The sequence below is a fragment of the Cicer arietinum genome, chromosome 3 (assembly GCF_000331145.2).
Source record: "Cicer arietinum cultivar CDC Frontier isolate Library 1 chromosome 3, Cicar.CDCFrontier_v2.0, whole genome shotgun sequence".
Lineage (NCBI taxonomy): Eukaryota > Viridiplantae > Streptophyta > Magnoliopsida > Fabales > Fabaceae > Cicer > Cicer arietinum.
The window spans coordinates 63,244,930-63,263,533 of record NC_021162.2 but is presented as its reverse complement, the minus strand read 5'-3'; the positions used below and the strand labels follow the sequence as shown (position 1 = coordinate 63,263,533).

The 18,604-nt window shown below is 27.4% G+C and overlaps 2 protein-coding genes across 2 annotated transcripts in view; one reads left to right on the top strand and one right to left on the bottom strand.

Annotated features, from left to right (window-relative positions):
- Positions 1-1,154: 1,154 nt before the first annotated feature.
- LOC101495416 (uncharacterized) lies at positions 1,155-5,268 on the bottom strand. Its single transcript, XM_027332314.2, has 7 exons — positions 5,132-5,268; positions 4,778-4,954; positions 3,852-3,902; positions 2,346-2,584; positions 1,832-1,945; positions 1,643-1,702; positions 1,155-1,560 (listed from the first exon to the last, which is right to left on the bottom strand). The coding sequence occupies exons 2-7, from the start codon at positions 4,935-4,937 to the stop codon at positions 1,489-1,491; spliced, it is 696 nt and encodes a 231-aa protein (XP_027188115.1). The 5' UTR covers positions 4,938-4,954; positions 5,132-5,268; the 3' UTR covers positions 1,155-1,488.
- An 8,412-nt stretch (positions 5,269-13,680) lies between these two features.
- The window catches only part of LOC101498359 (protein DETOXIFICATION 14), an 8,262-nt gene continuing 3,338 nt past the window's right edge, over positions 13,681-18,604 (top strand). The window contains exon 1 of the mRNA XM_004492997.4: positions 13,681-14,050. Within this exon, the coding sequence (XP_004493054.1) occupies positions 13,811-14,050 (240 nt within the window). The 5' untranslated portion in view covers positions 13,681-13,810. The remainder of the gene's footprint in view (positions 14,051-18,604) is intronic.

The window sequence follows — 18,604 nt, the reverse complement described above, 5'->3', positions numbered from 1 at the left end:
GTATTTCAGTAACCACTTTATAATATTTTCTTAACCACTAAATTACATTACACTAAAATAATTAATGTCATTCACTTTAATGGTTAATGATATATATGTTAAATAAGTGATTAAAGTAATATTTTAAGTAGTTAATGACATAATAGTTGTTAGAGAATTTGAAAAAAAACATAATGTTTGTATTTATGCTAAAATTTGTATTCAAATATAATTTTTCTTCACTAATTTGATACATCACTTCACTTATTTTGAAACTAATAATCTGACGTGAAAAAATGATAATTTTTCATGAACTCATATTATAAACTTAAATATATGTTAGTCCATGCAAATATACGATTTTTTTCTTCTAATCTCTATAAATATAAATATTTTTTTAATTCTTTTAAATATATCACTTTTTTCCTTCTCGTCATTGGTGTTAATATGTACTTTAATTGATCCCTGTATTGGTTGTCAATATAGAATAACTACACCAATAATGTATAGATTTTAATCCCTTCATTAGAATGATATTCGAATAAATTTTAATTAAATTGTTTCGCCTTAATCCTCTAACTCTCATGAGAATGAGGCTGTGATAATCTAAAAATCGAATGAAAAATAAGTAAATATAATCAATAATTGTTTAATTCAGTTTTCGGTCAAATAATTCATCCTTAATTATAGTTCATTAAGGACCTACCTAAGTTCAATAACTTGTTTTGATTAAATTTTTATGAAATATTTGTTCTCATTATTTTTTTTTACAATTATTATTTAATCTAATTAAAATACGGAGAGAAGCGCATGAGTGTAAAAGCTCCTATTTCACGAGTCCGATACGAGTAACCTCGTTCAATATTGTATAAAAAAAAAATAGGTGGTTGCTTACTAAGTATGCACTAGTTGTTAAAAAATGAGTGATGAGCAAGGCTAACACCCAGTTAATATATCCAAAACGTAAAATTGTGGGGTTTGGAGATGCTGACTCTAAGTCAAAAACCTAAATATAAGTTGCAACAAGATATGGCACACACGTCACAGTAATTCTCCTCAAACAAACTTTGATCTCAGTGGAGTTTAGAACTGACCGCTAGTGCTGAAGATGAAATGCATACGGTTATCATATAGACTGGAATATGTATATATGTGATCCCATTCAACACCTCATCTCCAAAACACAACCAAATCTAACCTCAATATATCATAATACTATAAATATCTTTTACAAGGCAACTTTGAATTAAGTTAACTATTATGCTCCCAAGGAAAAAAAATCAAATGCTTTCGAAAATTATAGGTAGGGGATGGAAATAGAGAACAATCCCAATCCAAATGATTTGGAAAAGCAGAAAATTGTTGAAGAGTAAGCGAAAGGAGTTCAAAAGAGGCTATATATAGGGCATACATTAAACTGCACATACTTTGCTTGCACACAAAGGCAAAATGGTAATGGCAGGAAAATTTGGTGACAGTGTTGGTTGAATGTGAAACAGATTTCAGTACTCATTTTTTGCGGCTTCTCTTGGATGACCCTTTTGTTGGCCGCGTTTTCCTTGAGTTTGCTTCATCATTTTTCTGTCATTCAGAATTTTTTATATTAAACTTTACAGTATCAACTTAATCACTATGTGATAATTGAAATGCTAGTTTTCCATACCTTCTTTTTAAAACTCTTCTTATGCTGCTTCTGTCCTTTGTCATTCTTCTTTGTATTATCCTAAAAAGTTTTAGAAAAATTAGTTTCCTAGCATGTTTAATAAGAAATTATTTTCTTCAATTCAATAGGTCTAATATTTTCACTTGGCCGAGTTGCAGAAGAATCCAATCAATCTCTTGAAGAACAAACCTCGGTATCTTCGGTTTGGATCTCTGAGACCTCTTGGCTCTCTATTTCACCATCACTGTTGAGCACGGCCTTCAGTCTGCCTTCCTTGTGTAGTTTTTCAGATCGAGCATGTCTCTACAGTAATAAAAAATTCATCATTAGATCACCATCCGTGGCAAGTAAAAGTTGATATAACTCTTGCATCAGAAGCAAGACATTGATGGCAATATTGATAAGCTCTATCTTTTACTAAAAAAGGATTCTCCTTAAACAGGGATTAGAACAACCTAAAGTGTGCTACACTGCACTACCTTCCCAGAGTACCTAAATAGTCACAAACATAATGATTGCATCTTCCTTGAATTTCCCAGTTCAAACCGATACTGAATTTCCAACCAATAAAATAAAATATGCAGAAACTTTTCTTTTGGGGCAGAATAGTTAGGAGTTTATGGATTTCTTCTCAAAACTATAGTAGTGGGAATAGTAAAGATAAAAGAAGCATATTAAGCCACCAAAGGAAAAAGTGTGGTACCTTCGATTGAAGATGATTCCGCAAAGTGTCCTCGGTCAAACAGATAATCCGAGGACATAACCTGCACTTAAAAACGGATTTGAATTTCAAGACATAGGTGGATGGTATATCTGTTGGTAGGGGTTTTTCTTCAGCCATAACATTAGACTTTTCGGAGTCACATTCACTAGGCAACTCCTTGTTAGTAAGTATTTCCCTTTCATTTACAGTTCCAGCATCATCTTCACTAAATAGCTGACCTGGAATAATATCAATGATAAAACAATCATGAAAGGCTATTTTCCATGGAATAAAGCCACACCAATTTACATAAATAGCTGGTAAAACAAATGTCATTACCCATTTATCCCATAAATAAATGTCTGAATTATGTAAGGACTTTAGCAGACACACATGTAAAATGACAAACGAATTGATGTATGACTATATGTTGCACTGTGATAGTTAATTATGTAAGGGCTTTAGCAGACACACAGTTAATTATGTTGCACTGGGTTGCACTGGCCACTTTTATTAAATATATATATTCAATAAGAATTCATGACCAAATCCTGTTTAAGAATTAAGACCATACAAAAACAACCACTACCCCACAGTTCCTTTGTATAAAATATTCAGTTACCAATTTTATTGAGCGATGTAAAGAGCTATGCATATGATCAGAGAATTTATGGTCCTATTGCAACTGAATTCCTCCCTCTTCCCTCTATGATTCTAAAGGTAGCTATCTAACAAATACCCGTTGTCAATATCCGAAATGTGCCTTCTGATTATCCTTTTCATCTAAAACATAATTACTCAAACCACACAACTAAAAAAAGATGTTGTAGAGGATAAAACAAATTCCGACATCACCACAAAACCCTGTTATCAGTGTGCCTAAACGAGAGATGTCTCCCTTGCCCCACTCTCTTTCTCAACCATGTCTTAAATTAGCACCCACATAACTGTTGGCATTGAACACAAAATATGCACCAAAATGTAAGGCCTGAGTTATTTAATAAATAAATTATAGTCACACCCTTCTGTAAAATTTCTGCTTTTACCAGGGCCTAAAGTGCACTCTGCTGCTATAGATGTTTCATTACTATTCAGGTCGGAATGAACCACATGTACAACTTTCTTGGCTGCACACTCTACTGCTACCACAACTCACTAGGTCACACCAGGATCCATGAAAGTGTGACTTCTACCCTCCACAAAGGAGACGAGATGGAAGTAAGTAGATAAAAGAGAAGGGATTGATCAGAAAGGATTGTCAATGTATACATTTATTAACTTCTTTAGAACAGAGATTGACACACAAAAATTGAGAGAAAGAGTGATGCATATGGATGTGCTCCTTGTGTATGTGTGTTGAAGCTAGAATAGGAAACTTAATTACACATAGGGGTACTAACATTTTCAAAGATTGCCGATGGAATAAAAATTAGAAATATCATCAATAAAGTTCAAATTTGTGCTGAAGGACAATAACTCAAAGCAGACATTACAAACAAACCCTACCTGTAGAGTTTGCATCAATTTCATTGGCAGAACTATCCTCACTTCTATATCCTGCATTAACAAAATAAAAAGTTAAAAATGTGCGTAACTCTCAAATAAGAAACCAACAATAACAAACATCATCACAGCAAAAAGCCAAAAAATCATTTTCATTGCTTAAATAATAGCAAACAAGACATCTCAACTCTCAAGCCCCTTTAAATAATATCAGTCATATTATCCCAGATGATAAAAGGATAGTCAATGAGCTTTGGTAACTATGCTTTCAGGCACGCACTAGTAAGGAAAACCAATTTGGAATTGGATAAACTTCTCAATAGCACTTGCATAAAATAAAACATTTAAACTTCAAAGAATATTACAATTACAACATGGATTTACTTATACAATATCTTCACTTTTAAGTTGAAATTTTAGCTTCTTTGTTAGATTTAACTTCTCAGTAAACACCAATAAGCTTATAAAGACTCTTCCATTAGTGAAAAACCATAAACTTATTTTACTTGAGAAGCTTCCAATAGCTAGAAGCAAATCCAAGTTCGAAACTAGGCCACATTGTAAAGGATATATCTATATATATGACTAATTCTAGCTAGCTCCCTCTTGATCAACGGCTTTCATTGTTCATACTGAAAACTATGTCTTGAATTTTTTTTAACTCGTCTCAACCAGTTCAATTAAGATACAAAATTTAATGCAATTCAGAGAATCATGTTTCTTATAAGCTCTGTACCACCGAGCTTTCTCATTGAAGACCCACTCCGGTGTCCGATACCAACACATTGATTATCATTCAATTAATCCAGTTTCTCAAATTATTACATGTGTTCATGTTTCATAGCTTTTAAGTGCTAATACTTCAATATTGCCTACTAGATAAAGAATAGAATATTTTTGAGATTAAAAAAAAAAGTGAATGAACGAACCAGAAGAAGTAGAGCTAACTTCATTATCATCACCGTCGTCACTCTCCTCGTGGCTTACTTCCGCAGTTTGATTATCATAATCTTCGTCTGAGGATGAAGAAGAGTGATCCGAGCCATCCCTGTCGCCATGATCAATCTTAAAGAATCTTCTCTTTATCATTTCGTCTCGAATGAAAACTGTTAGAACAAAACACGTGATTCCGCAAGAAAAACTTTAGAACTAATTAGTTCATAGTTAAATGCCATCCATTGAGAAAGTTTCACAAGTAAAAAACACGAACGGTCGCTAAACAAATGAATGAATGAAACTGAAGACGGTGTTAACTGTGAGTGTGACAGAGAGAGGGTACTTACATAGTTGAAGAAAAAGAAGTTGGCACCGTCGGCGAGAAAAGGAAGAGGTCGAGAACGAAACGGGCGGAAGTCTTCACACTGGGATGGATACGGATAACAGGTTTACAACTTTGGGCCTCGAATCGGCCCACGTGTGTTCATACTTTCGGAGGATCCCATTAGCAATTTTCTAGGGGTGTGAAATGCACATATTCATATGCACTTTTATATGTTAAAAAAAATAATAATTTATATAAATTATGAATATGCTTAGAAAATTAGGAATAACAGAGTATGAAGATTTATAAAATATGAATGCATAATTTTTTTTATTTGTTAAATATTGTTGAGTTTTATAAGATCAATATTATTTCTCAATATATTAAAAAAATAATATATTAATTTATATAAATTATGAATACGCTTAGAAAATTAGGAATAAAATAATATGAAGCCTTATAAAATATGACTGCATAATTTTCTTGTTTATTAATTAAATATATAAACTAAATAGAAGCACACAAAACTTAATCACAATTGTAAAGATAAAATGTATTCAATTTTCAAGAGCATGAATGAAAATTTGTCTCATGTATCATAATGATTTTGAAAATTTTAGTAGTGATAACTTGTTTCATGTATGATAATTCAATCTCATAAGTCACAAATTATCTCGTATATCATAGTTATGTTGAACTTGTTGGGAAACGTCTAGGACAACGAGATCAACAACGGACAAACTCTCTAGGACCAAACAATACTTTGACATCGTATCTCCATTCAAAACTTTAAAGCATTAGGTATACAAGTCACCTATCTTGTATATCCAACACCTAGCTCGTTCATAGTCGATGTGTGACTTAACCTCTCACACTTGAACCCGATATTCTTTCTCAAGTGTGATACTCTCACATCATATACTTATATCATCATTACAACCAATGAAGCACGCGTCTTACCTACACTGCCAAAAATACTTTCAATCCGAAAGATCAAATATACTAGGATCAACTCTCGTTCTCTTACCAAGTCGAAGTAGGGCTAAATATCACTTGATAAAGAGTTTGAGACACGAAAGTGACAACAAACTAAATGTTCTAGAACCAAACGATAATTTGACATCACATCTTTATCCAAAATCTTAACGCATTAGGTATGTTAGGTTTATTGGATATATGACTTATATATGGGTTTTGTTTCAAGTACTCATTAAAGCTTTAATATTTTCAATATATTATGCGCACATAGTGTTGCATCTTCAAAACTAAGCTTCTTTAATTGATTTTTTATTTGTATGCTTTTGAAAGTTGAATCAACCTTAACCTTACTGAATCTGCACCACAACATCTACAAGAACATGTAAAATGAGAATTTGGTTTGGATTTAAATAATTTTACTGCTTGATCATCATTATATAATTGTTGGCCTTCTGTATATGAAGTTGATACGGTCAAGATCTTTAGAGACGAGTGGACACTGTTATTGGTGGCAACAAACGATTATTGACGATGGCTCAATTCTCATAGCAGTACTTGCAAGTACTCTAATGCTTAAGCCAATATGAGTTGAAGGAAGTGTGAGGTAATAATAAAGGCATGTTTTACATATGAAGGTGGGATCCTTTATATAATAGTTCATCTAAAGAGGAATAAGTAATTGTTGAGACGGTTAGAGAGGAATAAGTAATTGTTGAGACGGTTAGGTGGTTATGGTTTATATGGCGTAAAATGCGGACGTATGATGGTGTATGAATAAATCGACTGATGGGTGAGTTCAACAGTTGTGCACATGTATCAGGCTCGTGCAAGGGATGGAGCGAGGTGAATTTAATAGTCACAAGAAACGGAGATTTGAATTGTGACTCTTTAAAATATGCACTTTAATATTATTTCTAAGATAAAACTTGACAATGTTATATCAGTATGATGAACCTACTCGTATTTTGAGAAGATTTAAGAACATAATTATATTTCAATTTGATAGTAGTGTGATTCAGTGAAATAACTGAATAATAAAATATATGAGTAATGTAATCACACAAAAGAAATATCTCAGTTCACTCAACTTTGGCTAATCTAGTCCTCACAACTTGTGGGATTTTCATTAGTAAGTTAAGCAACTTCTCGACTTAATTGTCTTCCTATAGACTATACGCATGCATTTTATTAGTCACAACATGCTTACACAAATCACTCAAGTTTTCTCCCAACTAAACAAATTTGATGATACTTACAACAAGATGATGTTTTATTGTAGTCTCTTGGAGATTGTAGCTTGAAGCACATTCTATTAATAGATATGGGAAGACTCGTTGTTGTAAATAACGTATATAAATGTTGGGTATATGTCCCAATGTATTAAAGTATGTTACTTAAATGTCATATGCAATCTAGGTAAACATCATCTTCTTCCCAGGTAATCTTCCTTTTCTTTGAAAATGTTTTATGATCATCCTCTGCTTTGTATGAAAATGTTCCTATCAGTATGAGGACACACTCTTCTGTTATGAACATGATAGAGGAGCCTGATCATCCTTTTGACAACTTGAGTTAAAATGTCATGAGCTGTAAAGTAGGACTTGTGAGTTTGCAATGAATTTTCGTTTGTACTTGTAGTGTAGAACATTCTTTTCTAACGTCCTTGTGTCTGAATGTCCTCAGCACTAATGAACATGCATGAGTATTACTAGAAACACAATCAAATCTTCATAAAGAATGGGTTTGTCTTTCCATATGTGAACAATGCCAGTTTATATTTTTTTCACAATAATTCTTTTGTTCTTTGTGTCATATGAGAATGTTCTTTTGTACTATGCCCCACATTCTTTTTGTTTGAATAATAAAAGCAATATTCCTTTTTGTCATTTATGTTTTGATTATCATCAATGAATATTTTTAGTCCTTCAATTAATGAGATTGATGATGAACATTTCTAGTTTTGAAGATGATGAATATGCTCACAAATGAGTATGTTTTAGAAACTTGTTTAAACTTTACAAAAATATGTCTTATGATTAATACACTAAAAAAAACATATTAGATCACTTAATAAAATCAGAGTTATTTAGATGTTTGTCACATATTCATTAAGAGATTTTACCTCAACACGAAGATCTTGGATCCAAAATGGATTGGGCTAAGGCCTATTAAAGGGAGCTTGTGGGCTAGAGTCCAATCCAGAACATAAGTCAAAGTAGGAGTTTTCTACAGAGCACACCACATATGTACCTATTGCCCCAAAAACACATGAAAATATAATTTTACCCTTTTAATCATTTATAATTTAGAAAGTTTCAAATATTCGAAATAAAGATTGCATTTTAAAAATTTATAATGTTTTGAAAGATTCTAAATCTGGAAATTTTTGAAAGTTTCCCAATATAAAAAGTTTCGAAAGTTTCCAAAAATGGAAAGTTTCAAAATTTTCCTATTTCAAAAGTTTGGAATTGTTCAAAAGTTTGAAAATTCTCGAATTTTCTATTTAAGAGGTTTTGAAAATTCTGGAAATTATCATTTCGAAACTTTCGGATATTTTGCAAATTTGTCATTTCGAAACTTTCAAAGTTTCGAATATTCTTGAAACTTTTTATTTCAAAAATTTGAAATATTCCAGTATCACTTACTTTTTGGTTTCAAAGATTTGAAAAGATTCGAAAGTTAAGGTGATTTCTCTAAATGTTCGAAAAAATGAGTCAAAAAATAAGAGGTAAATTTTTTTAAGGTTTTCATAGATAATTAAAAATAAAAAAAATTATATTTTCACATTAATGTGAGGATGATAGATTTAAGTTTGGGAGTGAAGGGTAAAATACTCTCAAAGTAGAGAGACAATGGACATCGTAGGTGTATCGTAATATTGTGTTTGTTACTATATTTGTGTTTGAAAAAAAGAATTACGTCCGAGTCCGACCCTATGTGAAACAACTTTAATCTTGTTCCCATATCCTGTTGACATCTAAGTGCACGTGACCACGTACACGTTGCGTGCAATTTGATTACATGAAAAGACAATAAATATATAAAAAATAAAATATCACAACTCAATTAAAATATGATCTAAGATATTTCAAACCAACTCAAAAAGTATTGCGAACAATAGTATTTAACTAAATAAAAACATTCATAAAAAATATTAAAAACAAATATATATTACAATAAAAATAAATGTAATGATTGTATGTATAAATAATAAATATATCATTAAATATATTTATTTATACATGTGGAACGTGATGTATATTATAGAGTTTGTATCTATATCTATAGATGTCAATTTCATAAGTCCACTAATTATTGACTTTAATTTAATGTTGGAGATTTCAAATTATTTTATAGTTAAAAAGCTCACAATGTTAAAAATATCATAACATTTTGTGGGTTAAGTAGATCCTCTTTTTTAAATTTATCTTTCGAATTTTTTTAAAAAATTTTAAAAGTTTTTCCATAAAAAGAAAAGCTTTTGGTTTTTTTCGTAAAAAAATTTCGAGGAAAAAAATCAATCTTTTTTTTTTTTGAGAATTTTGTTTTTTAATTTTTGAGAAATTTTTCTCTGAAAAAAATAAATTTCAAAATTTTCTATACAAAATTTCAATAAAATATTAAACCTATAAACCTTTCTACTTACGTACAAAAAATAATAAATCAAGATCTTAAACAATTATCTCAATAGAGATCGACTTAGTAAATAGTAAGGAGCTTTTTAATATGAGCTTTGAACTTTGAATTTTTTTTCTTCATAAGTTTGTGTTAATATTTTGGGATAGAGATCATATTTTATTTTATATTTTATATTTGAGTAATTTATTTTTTAAATTAAAAAGTTTTTAAATCAAAGTTTTTTATTTGATTTTTATTTGAGTGATTTCTACTCGAAATTAAGTTGATTCATATAAATTTTATATTTATTTATCTTTTAGAGAAAGGCGTGTAGTTTAATGTATATTTGATATATATATATATATATATATATATATATATATTGGATAACATTTAATAACAAATCTCAGAATATTGTTATCCAATATAATAGTACATCAAATGAAGATTTTGATTTTTAAACTGTTTACTTGTTTATAAAAATAGTTTATGTAATGATATTAAAAAATCTTAATATTTTTTTTGGACAAATTCTTCCAAATTGAGGTGGTTGATATATATATATATATGGGTGTGTGTGTATTTGTAGAAGATATATTGTCTTTGGATAACATTTAATAATGAATCTCAAAATACAAATGGTATATCAAATGAAGATTTGATTCTTTTGATTTTTGTTAATATTCCTTTTAGAATTGTTTGTTTGTTCGTGAAGATTTGATTCTTCGTTTTAAAACTGTTTACTTGTTTATAAAAATAGTGTATGTATGATATTAAAAAATCTGAATATTTTGTGACCAAATCTTCGAGACTCGTGTGGTTGGGATATGCAACTTATAAATGAGTGTGTTTTATTATTATTATTTTTTTTTTTAATGTTGAGACTATGCAAATATCATAATTACCTCTTCCATTTTTTACTTACATGGATCGCTTGACTTGGGTTCCCAAAAAAGGTAGTTTTTGGATGAAAAATGCTTATTTCTCTATCACACGTAAATATATGTAGAATATAATTCATCTCCCTTGGTGAATGAAATTGTGGAACTTAAGTACGGTTCCAAGACATGTTTACTTGATTCGGAAAATTCTTAACAATAATCTCTATCAAAAAAACAAAGCTTATCCAAAAGTGTAAGTTAACTAATCCTCTTTGTCCTTGTTGCAAAGTAGGAAGATTTAGATGACAATTTCATGAATTTCTTGTATATGATTAATAAGTTTTGTTGTTGTCTCATTTGGATTAATTTTGGTTTGAAGACATTTCAATGTCTCTAATCTTGCTAATACTAATGTTGCTAAAGATGGATTTGGATTAACAATTAAATTTGCTTATGGTATGAGTTGTCGCAATATTGCGGTGGAGGATGATTCTCTTAATGTGGTGGAGGGCATTTGTTTCGTGGATAAAAAAATATTCTCATGGTTAGCTTCCCCGGAAATATAATAGTAGGAATTTTATTCCCAATAATCTTTAGAAAAAGTGTTTGGTTAACAATTTAAATTGTTGAGATTTTTTAAATTGTTTTTGTTGGTTAAAATACATTTTTGTCTTCCCAAGTTTTACAATAGGACGATTTTGTCATTCTATTTTATTTCTTTTTGCAAAAACCAGACTCTAGATTTGGTCAGACCAACATTGATTTAGATTTATTTTGACCAAGTCAACACTGATGTTTACTCATTTTTTAAAATTTGTATGCATAAACAAAAAATTTAATTAGAAAACTATATAAAAATATATATTTTTATGTGACTATTGTCAAACGGTATCATTTGGTCAACAAAATTTAGGTTTTATTATACAATTTCTTCTTTCTATAGATAGAGATGAAATTGACAAAACGAAATCAGATAATGAAACTTAAATTTTGTTGATCCAATGCTATCATAGGACAACAATCACATGCCAATTTATTTTTTTAATTAAATTTCACGTATGTATGTACACCTTTAAAAAAATGAATCTGCATCATAATTGACTCGGTTAAAATGAATCTACATCAGTGTTGATCTGATTAAAATTAATCTGATTTTTGCAAAGAAAAGATATACTTAAAAGGACAAATTTTTTATTTTTAAAATAAAAATTTAAAATTATTAAATTGTAAAACTTATAGAATTAAAAGTGTATTTTAATCTTAATTTTTAATACCCCACAAAAAGTATTTGATGTACAGTTTGTAAAAACAATTAACAAGTTCAATAATACAAAAGAGAATTAACACATTCAATCAATGAAAATATTTGGTGGGACCGGGAGTAATTGGTGGTTGAAAAAACAAATATACAGGGGATATTGTGGATTTTTCACATAGCAATCTCTCATAAATAAAAAGACTCAAAAAAATCTTAATCTTAATTATTTAATCATTTAAAAAAATAATGTTATATCAAATGGTCAATGACAGATGCACATTAAATTGTTTTTGACGTCACGATGCACGTTAAAATATATCATAATATAAACTCCTTCATGCCTTAAATGAGCTTTTTCTAAAAATTGTTTTAATATATAAATTTAATTGATATACCTATAAAAAACAAATTATTGTCAATATATTATAATCATTCATACAAATAAATTTAAATATAATTATAATAAAGTTTAGATATATTAATTAATTAATAGTACAAAAAGTATTTACAGTAGTATATATTAAATCATTCGTATATTCATTTAACTCGACCTACAATTTTGATACAAAATAACTTTCCGATAGTCTCAAACAACAAAAATCTGTGTTTATGTTTTAATGTGTTCTGCCTTTTTTCTTTTTTATGTATTAAATGTGTGTTGTCTTAAATTAAGGTTTTTATTAATTCATATGTTTGATCTTATTATTTTAACTTAATTGCAGTTTAGTCCTTTTATTACTATTATTATTATTATTATTATTATTATTATTATTATTATTATTATTATTATTATTATTAATTTACGGAAATCGTCTTCTTATTTTAAAAATCGACAGTTTTGATCCCTCCCTTAAATTTTTGAACTAAAAAAATGCAGATTTGACATATTTTTAATGATGTGATATACAATTATATGACATAGAATCATAAAGATGTATTAATTATTCATATGTCATTATTTAAATTAAAAATATGAAATAATTTTGAAGTTGAAAACTAAGTTTTTATCGCGTTTTATTCAAATTTTATGAGTGTTAATCATTTTACATTTTCGTATCATATGTCATGTTACTTAAAACATCCCGTGTCATCATTTTTTAATTAAAATATCAGACGAATGGACCAAACTGTCAATTTTTACAATAGAGAATCAATTTCTTGAATTAATAAAAATAGAATGACTAAAATTACAATTAAGTCTATTATTTTTTGAAGTTAATGTTAATAAATGTTCTTAGACATTTTTTAAGAAACTAAATATAAAAATATCGAATTAACAATAGATTAAAAAAAATTATTTTGAATTTCGTAAAAGTTAAATTTATTTATTTATTTTATTTCTATCAAGTGCTTAAGGAGCGGACCCACGTACATGGGAGGGGTATACATGAGACCTAGGCACGTGGCGCCAAGAGGGCGATATACTTAGGTCTTTTCATTTTCTATTTTTAATATTTTTATGCTTTTCTTGTTATTTATTGTTTTAATGCTTTTCTTGTTATTTATTGGTCATTTATGAAAATAATCTTAATTTTTTTAAAAATTGGAGTAAGCAAGAATTGAACCACTATGCAAAATCGTTTGTTGTAAATAAAGCTCGCAAATTTAATATATAAAAATACAATACTATATATTAAAATTGTATAACTTAAATTTTATTTATATTTATATATATATTATAATTATTATTAATTGAAATTAAAAGTTTACAATTCTAAATTTAGATCTTAAATTTGTCACTACCCTCACAACATTTATTAGCATTATTTTTATTTTTTAGTACAAAAGTTAGCAATACGTTTACTATTTTAATTAATATATATATAATTGATGCCAATGATTGTCATACGTGCAGAGGACAAAAGTAGAGCCAAAGTAGGAAAAGCTATAAAACTGTGAAATTGTCACTAAAAGTGAGAACATAGATTATTAATTATAATAGATGATATCATAGCGAAGTGAGATCATGAAGGAAGCTGCAATGGAAGAAAGTTCAAATAATTGGGGATGGACAAAAACAAGGGTAAAATTAATGGTGGAGATGAAGAAAATGAGTAATATAGCGGGACCAATGGTGGCCACGAGTGTGCTACAATATCTTCTACAAGTAGTATCAATGATGATGGTTGGACATCTTAATCAACTTTCACTTTCAAGTGTTGCTATTGCTACATCTCTCACCAATGTTTCTGGGTTCAGTATTTTAGTAAGTTCTTTATTCATTTTCTCATCCTTTTTGCTTTTAATTTGCATTTGAAGAAATTCAATATTCAATCCACATGTATCATTTGTTTTGGAGTTATAATTTCATTCGTTGTCTTTGAAATTTTATTCGTTGTTACTTATATTATATTATTATGTTGTACACATGATCGAATGAAAACATAAAACAAGTATTGGTACCTTATCATCTTGTCTGTTCAAAAGAAATATAAAACTTTAGTTTAATTTTATAAACATTTATCATAGTATGAGTCTCTAAAAAATAATTTTTTCAGCTAAACTGAAATTTAGTTTTGCATTTTTTTAAAATGTTTCTATATTGAAAACAAAAAACCATAAAAATATATTCTAATTTTTTTTTTGACGCTAACGTGTATGTTGCGACCATTATCATACGTTGATCTCCACTCCCATGATTGTTCACTGCCACCACAGTTTAATAATTGTTATTAACATTATTACTAAATGAATAATTTATAAAATTTAAATTATTTTATATTTTCTAAAAATTGAAAAAAGATAGTGTGATTCAATTAACTATGAGTATTATGGAGATAATTCTATCAATAATTGTTCCACGATGGCTCACACATGATTATATATTAATGTATCAAAAATATATTTTTTTTAAATAAATAATTTTTTATCACTCTTATTTATTTTATGTATCAACATAGTTTAGATTGAGTCGATTCACTAAACTAAAAATCAAAATTGAATCACCGCGCATTGGCCTTTTAATATGTTTATGAACACCTTAATTATATCTAAGTACTAAGAAAAAGTATGATATTTTACAATGATTCAAAAGAGTCTACTAACAATATCCACGCTCTTTTTTGAAACACATATTTCTTTATTGTGTTGTTTTAAACACTTTATTTTATTTTAATAAAATATATATAAATTCTACCATTTCAAAGTTCAATATAAAATAATAAGACTCTCATGTATTTCACTTTATAAAAGAGTAAATATTAAAAGAAAATGTTAATATTTCACTTTTATGGCAAAACTCATACACGATAAATGTACAGTAAACAATATTTCATGTTTAAATTTGCGACTCAATATATTAAATATGTATGCACCTAGTAGTTAACGAAAATTAAAAATTTTCTTTTTTTCTTTTTCAAAATTAAAAAGGTTATTTTTGGGTAAGTTGAGTTTTATATTGTAAATTATTACAAATGACCGCAATAAAGATTATTATATTATTATATATAGCTTTTGTACCCAAAAAAAAATGTATTATACATAGCCAAGCCACCTTTCCATGTATCGGGCCAAATTACCTTTTCGTGAATTCGCTAAGTCATAGTTTTGGTGTCAATTTTGGGTAAAATATTTTTATTTTGATACAAGAATCTCTTTCAAATTCAGTAAAAAACTGAAAATAACCTTTTTCGGTACTTTGAGGAGAATTCCTTATTTTTAAAATTTTTAAATTAGATTTATTTTTATGGTGTGCAAAGGACAAAGAGCAATCGCAAATTCATTAATTTTTTTTTACAAAGAAATTTATTACTATTTTTTTCTACTGAAGATTCATTACTATTTTATTAGTACTATTTGTTAAACTTTATTTTTATATTTTTTCTCTTATGTACTTGTAATAATATTATTAAAAAAACACAATAAAAAGGAGGAGTATTTTAGCGAATGCTTTTTTCATTCCATATTTTAAATTCTAAAGTCTACTCCTGTACCAAAATAAAAAATAAATAAATAAATAAATCTTAAGCCTACACCAAAATGAAATCTTTTTGGAAAAGCAAAATTAAACACAAGTGGTCTAGACTTCTAGAGAAGTTTACTGTTTTGAAAATTAATTACTACTTATTTTTTGTCTCAAAATTTCTAGAACGTAGTTGAATTTTTTATTTAAAAGATCTGATCAACTAAAATAAAATATTTTACAATTTTTAAAATTACGTTTTTGTTTAAAATTCTAAAAGATCATCATCAAATATATATGTATTATATACACATTCTTGGAAAGAAAATAAGATGAGAAAAGTTTCATTAGAGAGAATGAAAAATATATCATTGTAAATATATGATATATCATTTTTTTTATTTAGTTGGACAAAGATAATAGAAGAAAATTTCCACTAATTGTTATTAACATTATTACTAAATGAATAATTTATAAAATTTAAATTATTTTATATTTTCTAAAAATTGAAAAAAGATAGTGTGATTCAATTAACTATGAGTATTATGGAGATAATTCTATCAATAATTGTTCCACGATGGCTCACACATGATTATATATTAATGTATCAAAAATATATTTTTTTTAAATAAATAATTTTTTATCACTCTTATTTATTTTATGTATCAACATAGTTTAGATTGAGTCGATTCACTAAACTAAAAATCAAAATTGAATCACCGCGCATTGGCCTTTTAATATGTTTATGAACACCTTAATTATATCTAAGTACTAAGAAAAAGTATGATATTTTACAATGATTCAAAAGAGTCTACTAACAATATCCACGCTCTTTTTTGAAACACATATTTCTTTATTGTGTTGTTTTAAACACTTTATTTTATTTTAATAAAATATATATAAATTCTACCATTTTAAAGTTCAATATAAAATAATAAGACTCTCATGTATTTCACTTTATAAAAGAGTAAATATTAAAAGAAAATGTTAATATTTCACTTTTATGGCAAAACTCATACACGATAAATGTACAGTAAACAATATTTCATGTTTAAATTTGCGACTCAATATATTAAATATGTATGCACCTAGTAGTTAACGAAAATTAAAAATTTTCTTTTTTTCTTTTTCAAAATTAAAAAGGTTATTTTTGGGTAAGTTGAGTTTTATATTGTAAATTATTACAAATGACCGCAATAAAGATTATTATATTATTATATATAGCTTTTGTACCCAAAAAAAAATGTATTATACATAGCCAAGCCACCTTTCCATGTATCGGGCCAAATTACCTTTTCGTGAATTCGCTAAGTCATAGTTTTGGTGTCAATTTTGGGTAAAATATTTTTATTTTGATACAAGAATCTCTTTCAAATTCAGTAAAAAACTGAAAATAACCTTTTTCGGTACTTTGAGGAGAATTCCTTATTTTTAAAATTTTTAAATTAGATTTATTTTTATGGTGTGCAAAGGACAAAGAGCAATCGCAAATTCATTAATTTTTTTTTACAAAGAAATTTATTACTATTTTTTTCTACTGAAGATTCATTACTATTTTATTAGTACTATTTGTTAAACTTTATTTTTATATTTTTTCTCTTATGTACTTGTAATAATATTATTAAAAAAACACAATAAAAAGGAGGAGTATTTTAGCGAATGCTTTTTTCATTCCATATTTTAAATTCTAAAGTCTACTCCTGTACCAAAATAAAAAATAAATAAATAAATAAATCTTAAGCCTACACCAAAATGAAATCTTTTTGGAAAAGCAAAATTAAACACAAGTGGTCTAGACTTCTAGAGAAGTTTACTGTTTTGAAAATTAATTACTACTTATTTTTTGTCTCAAAATTTCTAGAACGTAGTTGAATTTTTTATTTAAAAGATCTGATCAACTAAAATAAAATATTTTACAATTTTTAAAATTACGTTTTTGTTTAAAATTCTAAAAGATCATCATCAAATATATATGTATTATATACACATTCTTGGAAAGAAAATAAGATGAGAAAAGTTTCATTAGAGAGAATGAAAAATATATCATTGTAAATATATGATATATCATTTTTTTTATTTAGTTGGACAAAGATAATAGAAGAAAATTTCCACTAAAAAAAGATAAATTAAATTAATATTGAAAGTTTCTAATATTACTCTTTTCAATATCACTTAAAATTAAATTAATTGCTCACTTTGCAAGAAATTTACCCATTTTTGCTCATTTTCTCATGTGATAAAAATTAATTATATCAAGTACTCATTTTCTTTTTAATTTTTTCCCCTTTTCCATTAAATAAAAAAATTATAATTTTTCCTCTCAATCCAAAAATAGAAAAAAAAGACAAAAACAAAAAGGTCTAACGTAGTGTTGTACATGATATAATCTGTAGTTTATTTAATATAATGATCATAACATATGACTCATGGTGAGAGACTTAATCAACGTCTCATCATAGAAGTCACTTATTTTCTATGTTTTTAATTTTCTTTCAATTTTTTTACATGTTATTTTTATTTCGACTTATTTCACCTCCTATTGAAACGAATCAAATAAAATAATAAAATTGTGAAGGAAGTTCAGTTTAATCGGTGAAAATTTGACTTATCCCATAGAATAGTCTAGATTCAAACTTTGGTATGATGAAAGAATCTTATTAAATAATATATAAAATCTCTATTAGCGTTCTTTGAACATTTATATTTTTAAATACAAAATATTTTAATTATTTTATTTAATATGTCTTTTTTATGTTTATGAGACATTTTTCTCAATGTCTTTAAAGATTTTAAATTTTCGAGGCCTAAAATACAAGAAAAAAGAAATATTAAAGAGGCCTAAAAGATTTGCTTTCCCTA

Excerpts from the sequence above, each read along its gene's own strand:
- LOC101495416 (XM_027332314.2), bottom strand. The coding sequence starts at position 4,937 with ATGATAAAGAGAAGATTCTTTAAGATTGATCATGGCGACAGGGATGGC. Across the intron at positions 3,903-4,777 it reads AGTTAGCTCTACTTCTTCTG|GATATAGAAGTGAGGATAGT; the intron begins GTTCGTTCATTC and ends TTGTTAATGCAG. Across the intron at positions 1,703-1,831 it reads TCCAAACCGAAGATACCGAG|GATAATACAAAGAAGAATGA; the intron begins GTTTGTTCTTCA and ends AAAACTTTTTAG.